Here is a 23,175-nt window from a genome sequence, read left to right as displayed (position 1 = left end):
TAATACCTGGGTAAGGATCGCGAGAGCGCTGCTTGAGTAACGGCAATACATCAGCTGAATGCCCGATGATCAGCCACCGAGGTATCATGAGCGATCAGAGGCGCCTCCAATTGGTCAACACCAATATTAACCATTCGGGACAGCTCAGATCTGAAATGCATCGTCGATCAACCATGTTCATGCTGCAGTTCGACCGACCTGCCACGCCAACATGTGTCTCACATACCTCGCCTGGAGCCACTCGCGGCCAGAAGTCGCGGTTTTACGGCGTTAGGCCCAGCATTTCGGGATCAAACGGAACAATGCCGCGACAGTCGTGGTCTTGCGGTACGGAAATTGGCGGGGTTAAGAAAGACCCTTGACGAGCACTTCGGGATCAAACCTGTCAGAACACCGCAGGATAAACCGTGGTCCCGCCCGCTACGGAGATTGACGGCGTTATGAGCGGCTATGAATTCGGTAAGCGTCATCGCTCCGAGCTCAACATCAGATCCAGAGCCAGACAGTACACATAACACTCACCTTCACTCGACCAAGACCACCACCTCTGCCACCGTCAACGCATCCCAAACGAAATGATCGCCGCTCGCTCCATCGCAGTCCGCCGGATCGCTCTTCGAGCTCCTATGGTGCGTTTTGACCTGGTAAAGGCTGTCCTCCTCCAAGTACAAGGAACGGATCTCATGTTCGTGCCGGGAGACCCATGGTTCTACTGGTACTTGGGACTGGTCTCAAACGGGCCCGAGCCGAGCGGGGACCAAGGCCGGGATGCTGACAGTATGACTAGGCATGCTGATAGATGCTGATATCTCAAGGTCATCTCTAGGAGCTACGCTCCCGACTCCAGGCAGGAGGGTGCTACCGGCTCATCCAAGGGCTTCTCGTGAGTCGCTCTACGACCTGATCATTGGGTATAGCTGATTCCTCAGCCAGCGCGAACAGGCTGAGGAAGGGCAATACATCCGCAAGCGGGAGCAGGAGCAGCTCAAGAAGGCCCAGGAGGAGGCCAAGGCGGCTCAGGCGAAGGCAGTGAGTTGACATCCTTGGTCGGGTTTTGGCAAATGGGCGTTGCTGACCTCCAAGGACGACCTCCAGAAGAAGTTCGACGCGTCGAAGTAGGCGACATGCTGAGTTGCCGGATTGCAGGGGAACGGGAACGGCAGAAGTCAGAAGCTTGATGCAACAATTCGAATAGGGCTCAATGGTGCATCCTCCGGCTACTCATACATACCGATCAGCGTCTCAGCTTCTCTTGTGGGAGCATGCTGCGGCCACCAGTTTACAAGGCGACATGGTACACCGCTCTCGGTTGCACTGAGGGGCACCGACAAAGGATCGCCTAAACGGGAAAGAGCGATGACGCAAAATGTCTCAGTCGTTTCGCAGTCTACCTTGCCCCTCTCAAGCCATGCAGCGCCTTTCCACTTTTGCATCTACAGCTATAGCCTGCTCATAGCACTTCACCGGAGAACGAGACAGCAGCTGCGATACATCTCGCAAGCGAGCTCGATGGATCGACATTCAAGTCGAGCAAGTCGATCGTCTCCGCCGCCAAGACAGCTTTCAACCCATTGCATATAGGAGGTCTAGTTATGAACGCTGGGCGAGGGGGTGGAGGAGGTGGGGAAGCCGGGCCATCCAAGCGTTCAGGTGTAAGTCCGACTGGGATCGATGTGAATTTAAGCTGACAGCGCAGAATACCACCGGAGGTAAGTTAAGCAGCTGGATTGATGACATGGCTAATGAGCAGAGCGCAAGCCCAAGAAGAAGAAAGCCAAGGATATATCCAGACCTTCCGGCTCGGGACCCATCCCTGCACCTTACCTCGCCATCGCTCCCTCTCCGGTATCCTCACTGGGCCGCAATGCCCTTCATGACCTCGTACTACCCGCCGCCAACCACCTCGTCCTCCCCTCTACCTTTGTCCGAGCGAGATCATCCGCAAATGTTCCAGAGGCACCGGCCCCAGGACCCGTCCCCGCGTCGAGTCGCCGAGGATATGCAGCAAATCTGGCGGCTCCACCGCTCATCATGCCAGGCGGTACGAGCGCGACACCTCGAATACAAGAGTTGCCGGCAGCTCCGACAAGAAGAAGGGGAGATGGTCGGCGGAGGAGTGAAGAGGGGCTGAGAGTATTGGCGCAGGCGAATCAAAGCATGGCATCTTTGGGCGCATTGGGACGCATCATGGAGAGCGATCCCACGACACAAGGGGAGCCTGTGCAGAGAAGACGGCGGAGGGTCGTTAGGGCAGATGGAGGGGTGAGGGAGCAGCCAACGGTGTCTACCAGGGAAGAGGGACGAGCGATTGGTTTGGCTCGAGGAGCGAGCATGCGCAGATTGAGTGTATGGGATGGTGAGCCTACCTATCCCGATCACTACTTCAGCTAAAGTTCAGGCCTACCCGATTCCGGTGAAGCACCTCCGCCCTTCGTCGTACCTCTCCCAAGACCACCAGGGCCGGCAGCTTCGCCACCGCTCATCGATGAGGATGATCCGCCACCTCCTTTCGAAGCGCGCGGTAGATCACCCCCGCCGACGTGGGAACAGGCTACCGGAATAGCCCCTCTCGGACCGGCGGTCCCTGTGGCCTCAGCAGCTGCTACGCCTCAGGTCACGATCGAAACAGCGTCTCGCCCAACCTCGATTCGTTCTATACCGTCCTCTCCTGGCACACAGTATGCGTCGGCTCAAGAGAGTCAAGCCAGCGGCAGCGAGGACGAGCCGAGTGAGCAGGAAAGGGAAGATAGGCGGCTGTGGAACGCGGATATCTCGTCAGGATATTCGCTGGTCCAGCGAGTGCAGAGGGAGGAGGCTAGGAAGCGCAGCAGGGAAGTCAAGGAGGTCGGGGATACGGAAGGGGAGACAGAAGATGTCGGATCTGCCGCTTCAGGAGACGTGGCTGCGACAGCCCCTGCACGAGCGTCACCCGTCCTCCCGGGAACGTCACCAGCAGCACCCACCGAGGTAGCTGGCCCGTCACCAACCCCGGGAACGCCCTCCGCTCCCATTATGGCCATACCAGAGAGGGAAGTCATCGCCCCAACAAGTCCAGCGCCCGCGCCGAATCCGCCCGCGGCCGAGGAAACGTCCAACACCACAGCGGAGCCATCATCAGCCGAGAGCGCCTCAACATCACCTGCTGCAGTCATCATATTGGCCCCAGCGCCCCGGACCACCGCACCATCGGTTACTTCCTACCCTTCCGCTCCTGCATCTAGCGTGAGCGCGGCGCCCTCGCGATCTTCATCAATCATGAGGAAATCCCGGCGATCGACCGGACTAGCTGCTCTGTCCGCTGCTCCAGTTTCCGCACCTGACTCGGTCAACTCCACTGCTGGCGCGACACCTATCGCTGGCCCATCCTCAAATGTGGCGGTTGAGAGACCCGAATCGGTAATTCGGACGCGTAAGCGCTCCGCAAAGGGCAAATCACCTAGCGTCGCTATAGCTACTGCGCAGACATCCGCAGTGCACACGGTCCCAGCAACCGCGTCTACATCGCCGGCGGACGTACAGGAGTCCCAGGCGGAGACGGAGAGCTCATCAGCGGGCCGGGTAGCTGTCGATCCTGTGGCTGCTTCGGCCTCTTTACCGCCAGTCTCAGCGGCTGAGCAGTCCCAGGCGGACACGGAGAGCCCACTGGTGGGTCGGCCAACTGTAGAGACTGCTGCCGTTTCCGCCTCTCAGCCGGCACTGTCAGCGGCTGAACAGTCCCAAGCGGACACCTATCGCACCCTCACGGGCCGGCCGGCTGCTGTACCCGTTATCGGATCGCCATCTTCGTCCCCGAAGCTATCGCCGGCGGAGCAATCTCAAGCGGACACGTATCGCGCGCTCACGGGTACATCAGGTCCCGGTCAGTCCAGCCCGCGCGCTCCAGCCACACCCGACCCATCAGAGTCTCCTCGTCCTCCGTCAAGACCGTCACCGGACGCGCTCGCCTCTGTCAGGGAGGGGACCGAGGAATCGTCCTCTCAGGTTGGGAGTGATGTCGCCATCGCTCCTGTACCTAAGCGGAAGCTCACACGCGGAAAGGCGATTCGGCGGTCATCCTCTGGGTTCGGACTGCCGGGTGCCGAGGCGGTCACGAGCCCCGAGTCGCCTCGTCGGCCACTCTTTGCGGATAAGCGGTCAGACTGGAGGTCCACGGAGGATGTACACACCACGCAGGGCCATACGGCATCGCCGAGGGTCAGGCCGGGACACAAAAAGTCGTCCTCGTCTATCGCTATACTACGGTCGCCACCCCAAAGTGCGCCGGATCCATCACCCTCGGTGCTTCCGCCCGGCCGAGCGTTAGGCAGCTCTCACACGACGTTCGAGGTGTTGCCAGCTCCGGAGTCGCCGATCTCGCCTGTGCTACTGCCCCACCGGGAAGCTGCTCTGAAGAGGAGGGAGCTGGTGACTCGGTCGCCAGAGATCACCATGTCTGCACCAAGCCCGACCGTGGAGGTGCCTGCACCCCTCGTCGACCTCTCTGACGCACATCGTCATCCCCCATACCGATCCCCTCCCCCTACCATCTCTCGCGACCTTTATCAGCTCTTCGACGAGCCAGTGGCGGAGTCCTCCGCCCAAGCTGCGGCGAGGATGGAGCAGGAGCAGATCTTGCGAACAATCAAGCGGGACAGGCGGGAATGGGCGGTCGAGGAGGTGCGTGCGGATGATCTGGAGGAGGACAGGGCGCCCACACCCTCAGCCAAAGGCAAGCGGATACCGCCGCCGCCGCCTCCACTTCGGCGCAATCTCATCAGCACCACGGTCGGGGCGAATCTCACCCCTCGCCGCTCCATCATTCGGTCTGCAGACTCGCCGGTGACGCCAAGACCGATTCGGCAGCTGAGTGTCGGAAGCCAGGATAGACCACCTGCGCTGCCGACTCGGCGGCCAGCACCTCCCCCTCCACAATTCGGGGATGCCCAGGAACAGGAGGCACCACCACTCCCGCCTCGCCCCGCCCCAATCTACCGGCCTTTGAATGACCGACGCGAGTCGGGCTTTTCAGTAGACACTGGGTCTTCCTTGTCGGACTCTCGGACCACACCCATCCTCCACTCCACATCAGCATCGCCGCGTCGACCTAAGGGTCCGAGGCCGCCTCCACCTCCGCCTAGGTGGGCAAGGATCATCATGCCCCTGAATGACGTCAAGGCACCGCTTCGGCCGTCGAGCGAACGATCACAGTCGGATCGTGCGGGATCACCGGTCACTCCGGCTCGGATGGGCAGGCGGTCTACCTCGGAGCAGGACATGCGTTCCTCAAGCGGGGGAACGCCTGTCAGGAGCCCGATAGAGTATACCGATCTGGATGTGCTGGTATCGCGCTTGGAAGGATCTGGGCGGGAGTACGAGGTGAGTCTAGTGCAGAATGAGCTGATTTCAGGGCTTTTCCCAAATCACCGCCTTCCTTGGTCCCGGCAAGTCTCTTGCGGCAACTCCAGAGGCACTTTCCACTCTCCTCCCTGGACTCATCTCGGTCGATTCTCGTCGCGTCACTGGTCAGGGCAAAGTCAAGCTCAAGCTCTCTCTACTCGGCGTCCGCGTCACCAAATGCCCCATCTGCCTCGGTCAGTTCAAGAAGGACGAGCAGGGTGTGCTTTTGCCCGAGTGCGGACATGTGTCGCATGAGGAGTGCGCGACCAAGTGGTTCAGGGAAGACTGTAGATGTTTTGTTTGTCGAGTGCCACTTTTGAGGGATGACGCTGGATGGGGGGTGGGGGAGAGTGGGGAAAGACGGGGTGAAGGGGTGGTTTGATCTGTACGTGCAGTTTGTAGCTCTTACCTGAGATGTAGCGTCGTAAGGGGTCAGGGATGCGACGCGGAGTGGAGCGTTTCGCCACTCATCCTTTGACACGACAGATGGACGGAGGGTGAGTTGCTCCTCAACTCGCTTGGACAGATTGGTGACTGGCGTTTATACCTCACCTGCCCACCATTACCTTGACTACTCACAGCCAAACTAGCAAAGACGTCCCCCTACATTCTCCTTCTCAACCTCCTGCTCGTCCTTCTCGCTACACTAGGCTTCGCTTCGACACTTTACACAACCCCGTTCTTCTTTACCACGATGCCATCCGATCCTGCCGCAAAAACCTCCTCTTCCAGCTCCCGCCCCTCCTCTTCCAGCTCTGCCCCTAAAACATCCTCGTCCTCATCGTCCAGCTCAGCACCTAAAACATCCTCGTCCTCGTCCAGCTCATCCGCCAAGCCCTCTTCATCGTCTTCCTCGAAGCCCGCCCCTAACGGGGATGCCAAGCCACCGCAGCCGACCCCCGTCATCTCCGCAAACGCATGGATGAGCTTCTTCCTCTTTTGCTGCCTCGTACTCATCATCCTCCAGGCTCCTCTTGGACTGGGCGGCGCCGGCGGGGCAAGTACCATATTCGGTCTGCCCGCTCTTCCCTGGGGAACCGCCGCCGCTCCATTCGGCGGGATGACAATGGGCGGGATGCCAGGATGTACGGGCATGGTTGCGGGGTTGGTACCTTGGTGTCCGGCGCCGATGACGCCCGGACCAATGATGGCTTACGCGCAGCCCATGCCGGTCGCACAGCCTGTACAGTATGCTCCCCCGCCCATCATCATCGAGGCGCAGCCCCAGATACAGCGTCAGCGGGAACATCAGATGGGCGGACAAGGGCAAATCGCAACTGCGGGCGGAGGAGCGGGATGGAGCTGGTACGCCAACCCCGACGGCAGCAATGGCGGTAAGTCTTATGTCGTTCGAGCTGACGGTAGAGTATCGCCGGGACAGGGACAGTCAGTACAGGCAAGTCCAGTATCAGCGACCTGGGGTGCAGCTGCAAGTCACCCACGGTCGCCCGTACCCGCAGCAGCCGCAGTATCAACAGCAAGGTAGGCCACCATACCCCTCCTACCCTTACTACCTTTGTTCTTATTTCCCCTATACCCCTTATTATTGCTCTTCGCTCACTTTCTTTGCTTACGCCCACCCCACCCCACCTCCTGATGTCATGTACCAGAGCCAGGGGCAAATGCCCTCTGCGCCAATCCCGCAGCAAGCCATGCCGACGGGTAGGTCGTCACACAAACCCGCTGACTACAGTGCCCCCTGCCGCGGTCGGCCTAGCCAACCTCGAGAACGCCTTCTATCCCCTCCTTATCGGCGCCATAGCCTTATTGGTGATATTCGACTATGCCTCGTAGCTACCATATACATCGTAAGGTCGTCAAAGGCTATGATATTCTAGATGATTCCCACACATAACCCAAAAAATCCCCTAAAACATGGTCGAGTTCTTGCCTCCCTCAGGGAACAAGACCGCCTCGCCCAATTTTTGCCCCAACCGCCCAAACTTACTCTTTGGCTTTTCCTTCTTGACGATCGGCTTGGCCGCTTCTATTTCCGCCTCGCGCTGCGCCATGGCCCGTGACAATGCCATCTTGCGCTGTTGCTCCGCCCGCAGAGCGACAAACTTGGCCTGTGCCTCGGCCTTCTTGGCGTCCTTCTCGGCTTGCATGATTCTGTCGTCAGCCCCGTTCATAGGGTCACTTACAATTTCCTCTCCAGATTGGCCATCTTCTTACTGCTCGTCCCCGTCGACCCGCTCGAGATGCTCATGTGCGAGCTGAGAGCTGTGCCTGTCCGACTCAGGTTCACCGTGGAGGTCTGGGCCGAGTAGCTGGGCGAGTCGAAGTCGATCGTAAAGTCGGAGTAGCGATTGGGTTCGGCATACGCCGGCTTGTCATTCGAGTAGACGGAGGAGGCAGAGGAATGTGTTTGGAGGGAAAAGTGGCGGACGTCGGCGACGGACGGGCTGGTCGACGCCGATGTGAGGGAGGGGCATGCGGACGAGTACGAGTAGTGGCTCGCAGCGTCGTGGTGGGTATAAGCCGAGGGAGGACCGCGACCGGGATAGAGACCAGCGGAAGAGAGGGTGGTGGGCGATAGCTGATGGCTGCGGCCAGTAGCGTCCTCCTGCAAAGTCTCCAGGGCGTGCTGAGAGCCGTAGCTGCGGTTGACTACGGGCTCACGCTGAGGGGTCCGAGGCATGGTCGATGGGGGAGGGGTGTAGTCTCGCGACATGTCGGGTGTGTAGGGGAGAGCCGAAGTTGGAGGTGGCCGAGAGTGTACAGGGGTGAGACGAGCGGTATGATGGCGCAAGCGAGGAATGGTGCGCTCGGTCGGACTCTCGCACCGCGCCGGCTCAGACACGTCCAGCGCCGCGAGAAGAGCCGTGACTTGGGTGTCTTCCGGGACGAGGGTGAGGGAGTCGGCGCGAGCGCGGCGGAAGTTGCTATCGTCTACCCAGCCCCGAGTGGGTGTGGCCTCGGACCCACCAGGAGTGGGGGCGGAGGGTATGGAGGGAGGGGCAGGGGCGACTTGAGGGTCTGGAACGACCGATCCGGGTGGTCCTTGACGGTGTGACCGATTTGCAGATCCAGCCCGAGCAGCCTATCATCAGCCCAGTCTGGACCCCTACTCACATGGACCATATTCAACGCCCTGACTTGAAGATTCTGCTCCCCACTCAACGTCGCAATCTCATACACCCCCACCGCGACGTTCGGATCCAGCCGCTCATGCAGAGCATGCACGACGAGCTTGGCGAGGCGGTCGATTCGGTACTGCTTCGCCAGGAAGAGGAGCGCGGATAAGACCGGGGCGCGATTCTGGAGGGGAGTCGATAGGGAAAGGGTGTAAAAGTATTGGACGAGGGCGACGCAGACGGAGAAGGGCTCCGGGATGGTCAAAGTCGAGGGGGCGAGTCGAGCAACGTCGAACGAGCCGTGGAGGGTATCGTTGATGTCGACGCCTGGAGACTCCGCCATGATCCCGTGCGCCAGCTCCGACAGCTTGCGCTCTTCCTCTGCAAACCACGCCCACCGCTCCGCTAGCAACCTTCGGGAACACCTGATCTTTCGCCCATCATCACAGATGACGTCAAAGTCCGAGGCGAGCTTTTCGTCCAGCATCGACAGCCCGACCTCTTGGATCTTGGCGGGGATCTCGAGGCGAGGAGGCTGGTAGATCCCGTACGTTTCCAGCGAGATGATGGCGACGTGCTCGTGATTGTTGGCGCGCCGACCGTAGTCCGCCGATAGATCATTGTGGATATTGCCAAAGACGATGAGCTTGGCATTGTCTGGCGACACGATAGCCTTGTTCCAGCTCCCGGTAGAGAGTGCGAGCGGCTCAATATGGCGCCAGATCATGGTGTGGAGGTCGAGCGCCCAGACGGAAAAGGCGCCGGAGGTGGTGGCGAGGTAGAGACCGCAGAGGATGAGGTGATGCCCGACGATACCGCCGGTAGGGAAGCGGAGACCGGGAGGCTGAGCCGTACCGCGCATGGACCGTGACTCGTCGCGGATGGAGAAGGCGGGAGGCGAGTTGAACTTGGGTGAAGGCATGATTTCAGTGTCGAGGTCGACAGGAGCGGTGACGTCGAGCTCGCGCCGGACCTTGGCAAAGTCATAGTTGGAGTAGCACCAGATTTCTAGATCAGCCACGTCTAGCTTGGACTCAACTCACCTCCACCTTCTCCGTCTTCGTCGATGACATAGCTGTGCGCCGCGCTCGCCTTGATCTCTCCACTGGACATGGGGACCACCATCCTCGTTTTGGACGAGATGGCGACGGACCGGTAGGCGCCCTTGGAGTGGAGACCCTGCAGCTCGGGCTGGAGCGTTTTGGATGTCCAGACGCTGCGCCGAAGGTCGAACACGTTGATCTCGAAGAGAAACCTAGAGTCAGCTATGTATAACAGAAACTTACGAGTTGTCCGAGTGCTGACCGCCCGAGATGATCATTTTGCCCCGACTGATTGCGCTGAGATGGGCATAGCGAGCGGAAGGGAGCATGCTGGGATCTTGAGTGACACCAGGCGCCGGTGACGGCTGCGGAAGCCATCTTCGGGAATGACAATCAAAGATCCAAAGGTCGGCGTGGACCGACATGGGCTCGGTGTCCGACATTCCGCCAAAGCATACCAGCTTGTCCTCCCCTGCCGTCAGCATTGTCCCACTGCCAACTCACAAATCTCCATGGAGTGAAAATACCGCGCGCCAGGCGCAGTACCCGCGTCTAGCTTGCTCCATACTCTCGACCCCAGATCCAGCGCCCACATCTCGCTGGTGAGGCGTTTGCTTTGAACATGCTTGCCGCCGAAAAGGAAGATGGTGGGTGGGTGGGATAGTGGCGAAAGGGTGACAGACGGGCCCTGCTATCAGCTTGGCGACGGAGAATACGTACGGTAAGAGGTGGTGGAATGTCGCCCGTGGTGGTTTCTGTCCAACCCATCAAATGAGCGAGAGAGTTGTCCATGATGGCTCGGAGAGGTCGGAGACGAAGATGGAAGACGGATGGCGGGGAATGCAGTGGTAGTCACTATATGGAACAAGGCTGGACAGACTAGAAGATGAGCTCGCGGAGACTAGTGGATGATGAGATAGCAGCTAGTGGGGATAGATGAGTAATAAATTAAAACTCAACGACTAAGTAGCCAGCTGGGACCGTCCTTTGATGGCTCTTCGGCCGGTCGGCAGGGGCGCGGCGGTGTGGGCGGGGTCGAGCTATGGGCGGATCCGTGTGTGTGGCTGATACGCTCAGGTGTCGGCACCCAATTCCGCCTCTTTGCCCGCGTGCTACAAATGACTGGGCACGAGCCTCCTTTCCCCTCGATCAGACACACTACTCCCCGACGCCAACTGTAATATCGCCACTGGCTGCGAAGCAAAGGTGATGGCGTGATACAGTGGCGACTTAGCAGGTCTCTAGGCTATAACGTTTACAACCCTGCTTCTCCTGTGCACTGCAGAGGCGGTTGGGAAAGGGGTGGTAACCATGGTAGCGCCGGACTCAATTCAACGTCAACCCCCGTGCCTGAATTATAGGAGGGACCCCGAACAGGGCCCAGGCTGTACGTAAAGGAGCGGCCCGTGCGTGTTTCAGAATATTGAGGAATGTAACGGTGGTCACCTGCAGAAGTGGCAAAACGCTTCTTCGCCTTGAGGTGGCCCCCTGTCGTAGGCCGAGGGTCTAGACAATCCGCCGAGGGGATCTCGTTCCTAGGATCTCTTCTTGCGTTTCATCTCGATCCTTTGTCTACGACGAACCTTTGTCTGCAAATCGCAATCTAGGCAGTCGCACCAGCATTTTCGCCGTTTCTCATGCTCGAGGGGCGCAAGTTGCCTTTAACTCAACCTTTCATGTCGACCCTTTGTTCAACTTCTACAGCTGACAAGATGACTGGACTCATAAGCGTCCCCTCGTGGCCACCCTTGCTCACACTTATACATCATGTCCTCGCCTGAACCCATCTCCCAGCACGTCACGCAAGTCACGACGACGGCAACGGGATCCGCTCCTCCCATCACGGAGGATTGCGTTCTCATGCCAATCTTGTGTCCCTGCGAGATGCACAAAGACGACCCTGCCACCGCTTCTATTCGCTTGGGCTTCCTGGCGGTACGCACCGCCGATGGTCGTACTTGGCATTGGGGCTGCCTTGCCTCCAACGTGAAGCATGCCTTATTTGGCAGCGAAGGTGACTACCTCACGGATCTCGAGGCAAGCAAATTGGCTCTCACTACTCCATACCAACTGGGACGCTTTTTCGCCAGGGGCCTTGAGAATGCCATATACTCGCACAGTAGCAAGGATCTGGCCGAGACGACATCGCGCGCGCGCGAGAAAGCGATCAAGAAGGAGTTGCGGTATTTTCCGCCGAAGTGGCATGAGAAGATCACTGCGTTGCCTTCTTTAGGGTACCAGATCCCGATCGACGGCGTTCCCTTCGAAGGCAGTCCTCCCACGGGATCGAATAAGCCTCCAAGGGATGAGCTGGGCCGGCCGATCGCCCTTCCCCTGTGGGAGCCGTGTGGCGTGTCCCTTCATGATCTTCCTACGGTCACCACGCACGACGACGCGAAGACGTTCCACCGCTGTCTGCAAGCCTGGGATTGGTCACACCGAGGTTACAACCCTTCGACCATCGTGAGGTTCGTCTTCATGGGCGATCTACGAAGAGAGAAGGCGGCAGAATACAGGGCTCAAGAGACTCAAGCAACCGAGAGCACGCAGGAAGTGGAGGCGGACAAAGAAGAGAGCGGAGAGAATGAGGATGACACAGCAGAAGACTGGAGGGAGGATCAGATGAGCCAGGCGAGCTGGGAGGATGAGAAGACGGAGGAGGCGATGGCGCTTGAAGAAAAGGAGGCGGAGGAGGCGATGGCGCTAGCGGCCTGGAACTCCGAGGACTACCAGCCGATGAAGGAGGCCATTCTCTCATCTCTCAGGCCTTTCTTTGATGGGCAGTACACGAAAGGCTTCAAGTTCCCGCTACCCCCTCTTCTCTCCGCGACTCAGTAGATTGATCAGCTTTGTGATGTATGTGGCGCTTATGACTTGATCCTGTATGCTATGCTGCATATCTACAACAGCCAGTCCAACATGTGATGATGATAGATGTAGCCCGGAGCAGGGGTCATGCGCGAACTCGCTTATAAAATCTGCACATCAGCGCACTTCGATACCTCGAATCAATGTACTCACAAGATATACGCCGGTTTAGTCTGTCATCAGCTTCTTCCATAGGGGTAACAGGCGACTCACGACAACATCCTTATCCTGCGCCGGCGAGATCTTGCTGTCTTCGCAGTAATACCACCCCTTTGCACTCTTGACAAATGCCGTGTCTACATCAGCTCCACCCTGCCTAGCACTCACAGTGCCCACTCGACAACGTCCCCATATGATTGCTGACACCATACAAGTCATACCTGAACGGCCCGACTTGCGTCCTCGGATCATCCAGATCCTCCCGTCCCGTCGCATGCCGTACCGGGACGTATCTCGACAAGTCGAGCGACTTGACCGGAAAGATGACGGGCGTTTCCGACTTATCCCAAAAGACGCCATTCTTGGTGGAGAATCGTTTGAGCTGGATGAGGAGGACAGGGGGGAGGCGCGAGATGGTGAGGGTTTTACTGGCTGTTCGGGGGACTTTACATCTTGGGCAGTGCCTATCGTCAGCGCGATCGCGTGGTTACTCACCAGGCGTCCTCCTTCTCCATAATTTCTGCCTTGACAAACTCATCCACCAGTTCCTGGATCACCACCGCCTTCTTTCCAGCGGGAACGGGTAGGCTCATGTACATGAACGTGTCGTATGTTGTCGAGGTCTACGTTAGCTCCATTGAAAGACGACTCACCTTGTGACATGTCAAACACTCGAGTCTGTTCCGGTACTGCCCCTGGAAGAGATCGACGATAAAGCTGTCGTTCCGCTGCCGATATATCTCCCATTCCTGCTCGGAAGCAATCTCTGGCGGGAGCGTCTCCAGCCGTGATTCGCGATCAGGTGTCATCTCCACCGGCGCGGGCTTGACCTTGACCCGGTTCAGATCCTCATGCAGGCCGTCCAGGACAAACGAGAGGAACTCTTGCGAGTCGTGCTGGTCCGTACCAGAGAATTGCGAGGCAAAGGTGATGATGTTTTTCTAGAGTCAGCAGAGCCAAAAGTAGGCTTACTCTAAAGGTGACTGGCGACAGAAAGGTGTACTCTTCCGCCCATAGCGCTTTGAGCAGCTCGGCAAACGCCCCAGCGAGGTTCCCTTTTGTTCCAAGCGGGTTGGTGTAGTTGATTGCCTTTTTGAAGCTCCCATCTGGGGTCAGCTGGGAACACCCGCTACTCACCCAAGAAGTAAGAGGTAAAGGGATATGTCGAGCTCAGACATTGCAGCGTCGAGTTCATGTAACAGGTACTACATCAGCTCCATCATACCTTGACTCACTTTCCAAGATTCTTTAACCCCGTCATCCCCAACGCCACATCGTTCCAGTATCGCACCTCGCCTTCTTCCCTCGCCATGAGATCCAGCGCACGTATACTCTGACTCCGAACTACGCCATGCCGTTCGAGACCGTGGCCCTGCGCCGGTGGTGGAGGCTTGGGTATACTGAGGGAATGCGGCGAAGGATAATCGATCTGGCCATGTCCGTGTTGTCTCGGCGAGGTGGTCAGACCGGCGGGATTATAGCCAGAATACGCTTGGGTGGAGTGCTCGACATAGTCGGAGCGCCGGCGTGTTCCGGGTCCGGGGTGAGTTTGGGGTGGTGGCGCGATAGCGGGGGAGGGGTAAGACAATGAGTTGGAAGGGGCGTGGCGAGAAGAGGTGGCTGCGGAAGGGAGGTAGGAGCGGGATGGCTGACCCGAGTAGTAGTCCGAGTGGGTATAGGTATCGGGCGCCTTGGTGTACGGTGCGGATTGGTAGACGCCCACATCCCGGTTGGCTTTTCTTGGACTGAGCACGTCTCGTGATGATCTAGTCAGCTCGGCTGAGAGTAAACGTACGATCCGTTGGGTTTGTTCTCCGATACAGGCGTATAGGAGGCATGGCGCCGCCGGATGTACTCGCTCCAGTGCTCCTGGCCACCTACGAGCAGGACCGGCGTCCTTTGCAGCTTTTTGCTAAATTCGTGCTCGTAGATGATGTCCCAGACTCGCGAGAGCGGGCTCGACCCTTTTGGCCAAGACGTGGATGTCGAGTCGTACACGACGACAATGTCGGCCTTGTCCCTATATTCGAATGCCCGGCGCTGATGTTCCGGTGAGAGCGAGAGCGAGTCTTCCAGCTTGACCGAGTTCATACTGCCATCAGCCAGGAATTGGGGTCACTCACTCATTCCGCATCAACACCGTTGGATCGATCCAGACCACATCCGTAATGTACCCTTTTGGCTCGTACTCCTGGCCAATGTACCCCTTCTTGTACTCTGCTTCTGGCCGGATATCCAGTATGAGCAGATTGACGTTGGGGTGGATGATGTAGGTGCGGAGGAGATCAGGAACAATCGAGTTGGTGAGGGGGAACTTTGGCTTGGGAGGAAGGGGGCGGACGGACTTGTCCTCGGTTTGGGCTGGAGGTGGACCTGGCCGGAGGGAGGGCGGCGGCTCTGTCGATAGTGAGGACACTTCTGGTGATGACGCGGGCCGATTGATATCTTTCGGCCCAGCATCAGGTGGGGATGGGTGGAGGCGATCCGGTCGGGACGGCGGCGGAGGCAGCTCCGAGCTGGGCAGCGATGACGGTACCGAAGGGAGATTGAACGAGGGGACCTCCGGAAACTTGACCTCGTCGACCTTTTCGAACGGTCCCACCAGCCCATCCGCCTTGGGCTTGAGATCCTGTATCTCGTCCTCTTCAAACTGTTTGCCAAAGTCCGCCAGAGATGGGAACGCCTTCTCAAAGTCGTCCTCGCTTGGTTTGGGCAGGGACTGCGATGCGGATGGGCTATGCAGGGAGAGACCGTTTGGTTTGGGCGCGGGAGGTGGGGGTTGTTTGGCAGGTACCGGGACGGCCGGAGGGGATTCCTCGACGGCTTTGCTGTTGGAGCGGGACCGGCCCTGGGTAGGCGGGGATGGGAGGCCATCGGTGACGGTTGGAAGGCTGTGCGGGGGGAGTTTTGGCTGGACAGCCGGACCTTTTGGGCGTGGCTTTTCGCCTGTACTGGCCGAGCTCGCACTGGATGCTGCGCGATTCCGACTCGATACGGGTGGCTTCTTGGGCCCGACGTCCAGCCCTCGCCCCGATAGCGCCTTCATGCGATCGGCGATACTCCCCATGGACGCTATTTCCGGTCCGCCAGTGGAAGGAGCGCGAGATGGGGTCGGACGGCCACTGAATCAGCTCCGATAGAGGCATCACTCACTCCTTTTCTTCCCTCTGCCTCAAGACCTCCTTGATCTCCTTTGCTTTGGCGATATACGCATCGTAGGTCTGTATCAGCTCTATCAGCACCCGACGCACCTCTTGAAAGTCCTTGACCCGCTGCGTCCAGTGCGCATCCCCCTTCTTGGCCTCCTTAAAGCCCGGATGCAGTTTGACATTCGCATAGGCAGTACAGCATCTCGAGTACGCCACAAAGACCTCCTCCTTCTTGCCCTTGCGCTCAGCCAGGACGGCGAGGTCAGCTTCGTGCTTTGCCCTATCGAACCATTCTCGGGGCGTCCGGTCGGTCGGGGACTCGGCAAAGCTCGCCTGCGCCACCAGCGCCGACAGTGGGAGAGACGATAGCGGTGGCTGAGGCAGCGCGCGAGACATGTGGCCCTCCGCTAGATGGTGTCAAGATGGGTAGATGCAAGCTGAGCTGCGGAGGTGACCAACCGGTAAGAGCTATGACGGCGATGCCCGAGATCCCTTTGTTGACGCCAACATCAAGTCTTTCATCATCCACCCATGTCTTTCTAGTATGCCCATCAACTATCCACAGCCCACAGTGGCCCTGCAAGGCATATCGACGCGGGTCAGCGAGTACATGGCTCGCTCCTACCCGATTCGAGATGTCCCGTTGAACGTCCGGCCCGTGCGTCCAGGTCAAGCTCTGCTGATGTCAGGCCATGGTGTTCATCACAGCGGCGTGGATACTGCTTCTGGGTGTATTGGGGATGGCCCCGCTGCCAGAGCTGCCCGTCAATGACAAGGCGCTGCACTTCTTTGGGGTATGTCAGGCGCTGATCCAGCTGATGTCAGATGGGATTCGCCACCTTTCTCGTCTACTTTATCATCGAGGTGCCAGAGTAGGTCGACCCCAAGCGTAGCTGAGGCAGAACCACATCTCGACGGATATGGTATATACGACGTGCCCCGCTGATCCTCACCCTGACCACCACCTTCTTGGTCGGGGGGATCATGAGCGAATTTGTTCAATCCATGCTACCTGTAGGTCCTCCATCAACCCCGCTGACATCTAGTGGAAGACCTTTCAAACAGGCGACATTCTCTCCAATCTCCTCGGATCTACCCTCTTCCTCTACCTCGCCCATCTCCTCCATCAACGCCACCGCCGCAAGAGCGAGATATCCTCCCTGTACCAGCCGCTTTCCTCGGCGTCGTACCGGGATGCCCAGGGCAGAGAGCACCTCTTTTCGCCGTCAGGGTCGTCGCCGGCGCAGGCGCAGAAAAGTCGGCCGGGGAGACAGGGTAGTAATGTGTGGGATGATGAGGATTCGGATGGAGAGGGGAGGGCGGGTGCCTTCGAGATAGGCGATGAGGAGGATATGAGATAGCGTATGGATAGGGTTGGCAGGCTATCCGAATCCGTTGTTCCGAGGGGAGAACAGGTGAAGGGAGACCATCTCGCCGCAGCTCGGAACGGCCGTCCTATCTCTCGCGGGAGTGCCAACGAGTACACGCCTGTGATCAGCTTAATTTCGACACTCATAGATCAGACTTACAGCTATCGAGCTGGAGTATCCGTCACGCGTCCACCCCTGTCATCCTCGTCCTCCTCATCCGTCATCACCATCAGCTCCGCCAGCGGATCATCGCTCTCATTCTCCCAGTCTTCCATGATGCCATCCTCGACCGGTACGCCTCGGGCAGCAAATGTGGCAGGCGCGTCCGCGACGCGAGATGCTGGCGTTGCTGCCACCCGAGACGCCGGTGTATCCGAAATGTGCGATGTCCGGCTCGCATGTGGCGTCTCGCCGATCCAGCTGGGCCGAGGCGTCTCCTCTTGTATCGGCGTCGGCTGATACTTGGCAAACATGCCCTTTGGCTTGGCTGGGGTGGCCAAGACGAGCGTGTTGTTGTCCTCTTCTGCCGGTTTGGACTTGTCGCTGATCTTTCGGCCGAGGAGACCGCTCCTTGCTAGACTCGGCGCGGGCGGGGGCGGCAACTCTGCCTTTTCCTTTCTGAGTATCGCCGACGCCGTCCTCCGCATCAATCCCACCTCCCTCCCTTTGAACATGCTGTTCCCGCTCGGCGCACGCATGAGCGTCTTTTTCGCCCCGGTACTTTCCGTACGGACGAGGGGATCGATCGAAGCGGACCGAGAGCGTGGACGCTCGCTGTTGGACGTGCGCGAGATGGAGTGGCGCATCAGCTCGTTCTCTTCCGGCGGGATGGATCCGGATGGTCGGCGAGTGGGCAAGGGTGCGTCCGAGGAAGGACGGGCACGCGTGAGCTTGGGCTTGCGCGGCTTCTTGGTCGACGGCTCGTCGTATGGCCCGCCAAAGACTTTGAGGTGGAACGATCGGCAAAGCTCTGACTGGGTAGGGAGAAAACTATCAGCAGAGCTTTTTGTAAACTTACTGTTTGCGGATGACTCCGTTCCAGAATCCATTGAGCATCTCGCCCACTTCGCCTGTCGACACGCTGAGCTCGGCTACCGCCTGCCAGACCCCCAGTCTGTCAAAGAGGAGCTCCAGCGCTTCCTTTGGCTGCGCCTCGGGCGATATCGTCGGTTCTTCATCCCGCCGCCGTTTGCGCTTCTTGGGTGGCGGAGGGGCATGTGGGAGGTAAAAGAACAAGAGAATGATCTGAATCAGAGTTCTATATCAGCAAAGCCTAGCTGAGACTCACTCTCTACGCTCCAGCTCTTCCACCAGCTTCCGCGGATTGACGATCCCATCCCCTTCGACGACCTGTCTGCACCCCTGCCTCAACCCCACCGCCGCGGTCAACACCAGCGACTCGTGCGATTTCATTCCCACCGTCGCCTCTTGCAGCTTTGCCTCCCGGACATCTTTCGTATGCGCGCTGGTCAGAACGCCGATGAGTGGCGCAAAGACCTTGCGATGGCGGTGCTCGATGTCCGCGAGTGAGAGCAGCAGGGTCGCGATCTCACTGATCCGGTTGGGACCGATAGGAGCTAGATCATCCGCGAGCTGACTCAAAGGAGAGAGAGTCTCTGGCAGGAAGAGCGTTTCGATATAGCGGGAGCTTGTCAGAGTGTCGGTACTGCAGTCAGCGACGGCCGGGACACGACTTACACATTGGAAACAGGCCAAGCTTCTTCCAGAGGAGCTTTGCTCGGGACTGCTATGGGGCACGTCGTGTCAATCGAGAAGGGTAGCCAGCTCTGTAGCGACATCGCGTCCAACACATAGAAGCAAAGCTGAAGCAAGAGCTGAAGTGGAAGGAAGTCGCGTCCCCCGCGCCTATCGCCACAGCTTTACTGTCATGCCTAGAAAGATAGGCTCGATGCGGAAATTTGGCTGTGGCTTGCTGACCCTTGTCTGTCCTCTTACTCGTTGCTCCTTTCTACACCCTACAAGCACCTTCATCATGAGCGACAAACTCACCCGTATCGCCATCGTCAGCAACGACAGGTGCAAGCCAAAAAAGTGCAAGCAGGAATGCAAGCGCTCTTGCCCCGTCGTCAAGATGGGAAAACTCTGTATCGAGGTCAATCCAACAGACAAAAAGGCCGTCATCTCGGAAGAGCTCTGTATTGGATGTGGTATCTGTGTCAAGAAGTGAGTCTACCTACGAGCAACGCTGAAAGGTGCCCGTTCGAAGCCATCCAAATCCTCAACCTCCCCACCAACCTCGACTCACACGTGACCCACCGGTACTCTGCCAACGCCTTCAAACTCCATCGTCTCCCCACCCCTCGTCCAGGCCAGGTCCTCGGTCTCGTCGGAACCAACGGTATCGGCAAATCCACTGCGCTCAAAATCCTCAGCGGCAAGCTCAAGCCCAATCTGGGTCGTTTCGACAATCCTCCAGAATGGGCCGAGCTGCTCAAACACTTTCGCGGATCGGAACTCCAAAACTTCTTTATGAAGGTGCTCGAGGATGAGATCAAGGCGGTCACCAAGCCGCAGTACGTCGACCAAATACCTCGGTCGATCAAAGTCCCCAATATGACGGTGGGCAAGATGTTTGACCGGCAGACGGAGCTGCCGAATAGGGATCAGCTCGAGACGGATCTCGAGTTGAAGGGATTGCAGGAAAGAGAGGTGGGACAGTTGTCGGGAGGGGAGCTGCAGCGGTTCGCCATCGCCATTGCGTCGGTGCGGAATGCGGACATTTACATGTTTGACGAGCCGTCGTCGTATCTCGACATTCGGCAACGTCTGGCGGCGGCCAGGGTGATTCGGGGGTTGGTGACGCCTACCAACTATGTCATTGTCGTCGAGCACGACTTGGCCACGTTGGACTATTTGTCAGACTTTATCTGCGTGCTGTATGGTGTTCCAGGAACGTATGGAGTGGTGACCATGCCCTACTCGGTCAGAGAAGGTGAGTTTGACCTTGGCGTTGCTCATCAGGTATCAACATCTTCCTCGACGGCATGATTCCCACCGAAAACCTCCGATTCCGCGAGGAATCTCTCACCTTCCGTATATCCGAATCCGCCTCGGACGACCTCATCGTCCAAAAGCCCCAAAAAACCAACTACCCCTCCATGACCAAGACCCTCGGCGGATTCAAGCTTCACGTCGACCCAGGAGAGTTTTCCGCCTCGGAGATTATCGTTCTGCTCGGCGAGAATGGAATGGGCAAGACGACGTTGGTGCAATTGCTCGGTGGAAAGCTGGAGGCAGACGAGGCAGACAAGGCGATGGGGTTGAGGGTGTCGATGAAGCCGCAGACCATCAGTCCAAAGTTCCCAGGAACGGTCAGGATGTTGTTGTTGAAGCGGATCAAGGCGGCCTTCATGCGTAAGTTTGAGAAGAGGCGTGGCTGATGTAGACCCGCAATTCAACTCGGACGTCATCAAGCCAATGCAGATTGAGGCGATTATTGACCAGGACGTGCAGACGTGAGTGCTCTTCTCCAGGGGTGGAGCATGGGGATGGGGAATACGGAGGGGAAGATATTGGACACAGACTGCCTCTGGACTTTGCTGATTCCAGTCTATCCGGAGGAGAGCTTCAACGAGTTGCCATCGTCCTTGTCCTCGGTGTCCCCGCCGACGTGCTTCTCATCGACGAACCCTCTGCCTACCTCGACTCTGAGCAGCGTATCATCGCCAGCAAGGTCATCAAAAAGTTCATTATGGGATCGAAGCGTACCGCCTTTGTCGTCGAGCACGATTTCATCATGGCGACTTATTTGGCCGACAAGGTTATTGTGTTTGACGGAAAGCCGGCGGTCGAGTCGTATGCGAGAAAGTAAGTTTGGGCATGGGCATAGCTGACGCCAGACCCGAGGGACTCTTGACGGGAATGAACAAGTTCTTGAGGTCGCTGGATATCACGTTCAGACGAGACCCTACCAACTATAGGCCGCGTATCAACAAGATGAACTCGCTCAAGGACAATGAGCAGAAGGGTGAGTTGCCTTGGACTTATTGAATGGACATAAGACTCCAGCTCATCATTCAGCGTCGGGATCTTTCTTCTTTGTGGATACCGACTAGAGTAGATATGCATCATCTGAAGAGTAGGCAGATCAGTGCGAGTCTGGTAGTCTTTACCCAACTAAGGTTTGAGACGCACGGATATCCGCGTGCCTGAGTTTAGGCCGCCCACCGTCAGCTTCAGCTCGGTCCTCGTCTACCTCGTTCATTCGCCCATCGCACAGCATTACAACAATCACAATGGATCAGCTCACCATACCTGCTCACCTCGACACCGACGCTGAGCCCAAGGCGAAGCCCACACTCCTCTCCCTCCCTGAACACGTCCTCTACCAGATCGCGACCTACGGCGATGAGAAATCGGTCTGGCGGGTGATGGCGACTTGCCGGGCGTGGCGGGCGGCGGCGGAGAGGGCGCTGGACCCGCATCTGGGGGAGCTGGAAGTAGTGGTACTCCCTAGGCTCTTTGAGGACAGTGAGTTCTGCCTGGCTTGCTCAGACTCACGGAATGAGGAGGCCAAAGGCTGACTAGACCAGTCTATACCCCACCGAGCGTGCCCGAAGAAGCTGATGAAGAGCGATGCCACGGTCTTCAGACCAGATCAGAACACATCATCGCATTCCACCGCGACTATCCGCGAGCTCTCGAGCTCCTCCGTCGTTGCACCGTCGAGCTGTACTACGACACCATCAATGACCTCTACATGCCCTCTGACTTCTGCGGAGCGGATCTTGAACAGCTCACGGTCCACTATCGCGACCGGGCCGTCTACGTATCGGAATCGGACGAGGACGACGATCCACTCGACGACCTCGTCGCCTAGTTCTACAATTGCGGTAATGATCTCGCCCCCTGGTTCAGCCACATCTTATTCCCAAACCTCACGCACCTCACAATTGCTGCTACAACGCGCACACACGCGTACTTCGACTCGTACGCCAACTCGGTCCCGGCTCTCCGGGAGCTTACGCTCGTCGCTCATAATCGGGACGGCCTCGAACCTTACTGGGGCGCAGAGGACGCGCTCCGGCCGATCAAGCGTTTCGAACACCTCGAGCGGATCACTCTCAGCGGGGACGACGTCATGGTCCTAGCGATGCTCTCCACCTTCGCCGCCAACTTCTCCACCCTCCTCTACGTCACCCTCTACACTCCCGACGCCTCCTCCGAGTCCATCGGGGTCACTATCACTCACTACCTATCCCAGTGCCCTCGCCTCAAGGGTCTCGCGCTTATCACACCCAACAGAGACAATGTTCTGTCCACCCTTGCTTTTATGCATACCCAAGATATCGACGACGATCACGTCGATGTCAGTCATGACGACTTGGAGATGTTGGTTTTGGAGGGAAGTGACTTGAGCTGGCTTAGTAAGGTAAGTACGCGTGGTCCAGATTGTGGAAGGCTACAGGAGCTGATGTGGCAGGACTCGGGATTCTGGGTGGAATTCCCCTGCCTCGAGCGCATTACCTTCGTCGATCCCGCCGCGGGCGCCTCTATCCGGAAACAAGACGTTCTTCCCCTCTTCGAATGCTACGATACCCTCAAGCGGATCGAGTGGACGGCTGAACGGCCGGTCGACCCCTTCGGACCCGTCGAGACGAAGGGAAGGGGGAAGGCTCACGATCGGCCTTGAATGGGTGGGGCGGAGACGGGGCCTGAGCTGGTGAGGGATTGAGGAAGGGAGGGTACTGTGTGCATAGGGAGAGGCTGGGGCTTTGTGTAGGCTGAATGCGTACGCGCTGGATACGGCACTATGCATTAGATGAGTCAGTATAAGAGTTGGGCTGTTAGACGTCAACGCGGCCGGAGGACCATTTTTTGCTGACCATTACAGATCACCCGAGGAATGAGGAGTGGAATTCAGAGCATATGGGACGAAATCGGCGGCTCAGGCATGCTGTTCTGTTGGGAGTGTATACCTTGCCACCCCATGCATCTTGACTTGGTGCTTGCTGCGCCGTCCTGTTTGAACGCCAATCATCTGCCATAGACGATGTTCCAAAGAACGCTGCGCGGAGTTGATAGGCTGATAAGAAAAGTCAACACCTTTGACCGGCAAATTCGCCGATCTGATCTAACTCTATGCTTTTTTCTTGGAACGTATCTTCGCACC

At 58.1% G+C, this 23,175-nt stretch overlaps 8 protein-coding genes across 8 annotated transcripts; 5 read left to right on the top strand and 3 right to left on the bottom strand.

Moving 5' to 3' along the window:
* Positions 1-575: 575 nt before the first annotated feature.
* MKK02DRAFT_38282 (uncharacterized protein) lies at positions 576-7,170 on the top strand (the record flags this gene model as incomplete). Its single annotated transcript, XM_053090028.1, has 12 exons — positions 576-629; positions 816-883; positions 930-1,029; positions 1,084-1,115; positions 1,457-1,652; positions 1,697-1,709; positions 1,751-2,356; positions 2,399-5,355; positions 5,387-5,663; positions 5,958-6,710; positions 6,742-6,858; positions 7,070-7,170. The coding sequence occupies 12 exons, from the start codon at positions 576-578 to the stop codon at positions 7,168-7,170; spliced, it is 5,274 nt and encodes a 1,757-aa protein (XP_052943401.1).
* Positions 7,171-7,516: 346 nt separating this feature from the next.
* Positions 7,517-10,288, bottom strand: MKK02DRAFT_28426 (uncharacterized protein; the record flags this gene model as incomplete). Its single annotated transcript, XM_053087551.1, has 6 exons — positions 7,517-8,419; positions 8,452-9,461; positions 9,497-9,708; positions 9,740-9,968; positions 10,001-10,184; positions 10,217-10,288. 6 exons carry the CDS (start codon positions 10,286-10,288, stop codon positions 7,517-7,519), a joined length of 2,610 nt encoding a protein of 869 aa, XP_052943400.1.
* A 975-nt stretch (positions 10,289-11,263) lies between these two features.
* Positions 11,264-12,334, top strand: MKK02DRAFT_28425 (uncharacterized protein; the record flags this gene model as incomplete). Its single annotated transcript, XM_053087550.1, has 1 exon — positions 11,264-12,334. One exon carries the CDS (start codon positions 11,264-11,266, stop codon positions 12,332-12,334), a length of 1,071 nt encoding a protein of 356 aa, XP_052943399.1.
* A 115-nt stretch (positions 12,335-12,449) lies between these two features.
* On the bottom strand, positions 12,450-16,068 carry MKK02DRAFT_38279 (uncharacterized protein; the record flags this gene model as incomplete). The annotated part of the gene is made up of 13 exons (XM_053090027.1): positions 12,450-12,474; positions 12,518-12,537; positions 12,578-12,660; positions 12,692-12,987; positions 13,019-13,146; positions 13,177-13,464; positions 13,496-13,629; positions 13,661-13,728; positions 13,759-14,268; positions 14,319-14,615; positions 14,647-15,645; positions 15,677-15,744; positions 15,775-16,068. The coding sequence occupies 13 exons, from the start codon at positions 16,066-16,068 to the stop codon at positions 12,450-12,452; spliced, it is 3,210 nt and encodes a 1,069-aa protein (XP_052943398.1).
* A 148-nt stretch (positions 16,069-16,216) lies between these two features.
* MKK02DRAFT_38278 (uncharacterized protein) lies at positions 16,217-17,033 on the top strand (the record flags this gene model as incomplete). Its single annotated transcript, XM_053090026.1, has 5 exons — positions 16,217-16,330; positions 16,362-16,466; positions 16,498-16,544; positions 16,575-16,686; positions 16,719-17,033. The coding sequence occupies 5 exons, from the start codon at positions 16,217-16,219 to the stop codon at positions 17,031-17,033; spliced, it is 693 nt and encodes a 230-aa protein (XP_052943397.1).
* A 170-nt stretch (positions 17,034-17,203) lies between these two features.
* On the bottom strand, positions 17,204-18,841 carry MKK02DRAFT_38277 (uncharacterized protein; the record flags this gene model as incomplete). The annotated part of the gene is made up of 4 exons (XM_053090025.1): positions 17,204-18,032; positions 18,061-18,300; positions 18,331-18,708; positions 18,741-18,841. The coding sequence occupies 4 exons, from the start codon at positions 18,839-18,841 to the stop codon at positions 17,204-17,206; spliced, it is 1,548 nt and encodes a 515-aa protein (XP_052943396.1).
* A 194-nt stretch (positions 18,842-19,035) lies between these two features.
* MKK02DRAFT_38276 (P-loop containing nucleoside triphosphate hydrolase protein) lies at positions 19,036-21,118 on the top strand (the record flags this gene model as incomplete). Its single annotated transcript, XM_053090024.1, has 7 exons — positions 19,036-19,226; positions 19,256-19,995; positions 20,025-20,417; positions 20,449-20,518; positions 20,613-20,870; positions 20,903-21,030; positions 21,084-21,118. The coding sequence occupies 7 exons, from the start codon at positions 19,036-19,038 to the stop codon at positions 21,116-21,118; spliced, it is 1,815 nt and encodes a 604-aa protein (XP_052943395.1).
* A 180-nt stretch (positions 21,119-21,298) lies between these two features.
* MKK02DRAFT_38275 (uncharacterized protein) lies at positions 21,299-22,695 on the top strand (the record flags this gene model as incomplete). Its single annotated transcript, XM_053090023.1, has 4 exons — positions 21,299-21,533; positions 21,596-21,831; positions 21,883-22,434; positions 22,486-22,695. 4 exons carry the CDS (start codon positions 21,299-21,301, stop codon positions 22,693-22,695), a joined length of 1,233 nt encoding a protein of 410 aa, XP_052943394.1.
* Between the last annotated feature and the right edge of the window lie 480 nt (positions 22,696-23,175).

The sequence above is a fragment of the Dioszegia hungarica genome (genome assembly GCF_025882075.1).
Source record: "Dioszegia hungarica strain PDD-24b-2 chromosome Unknown MKK02contig_16, whole genome shotgun sequence".
In the NCBI taxonomy this organism is placed as follows: domain Eukaryota; kingdom Fungi; phylum Basidiomycota; class Tremellomycetes; order Tremellales; family Bulleribasidiaceae; genus Dioszegia; species Dioszegia hungarica.
The sequence above is the reverse complement of the archived record's forward strand: the minus strand, read 5'-3'. Positions and strand labels throughout refer to the sequence as shown.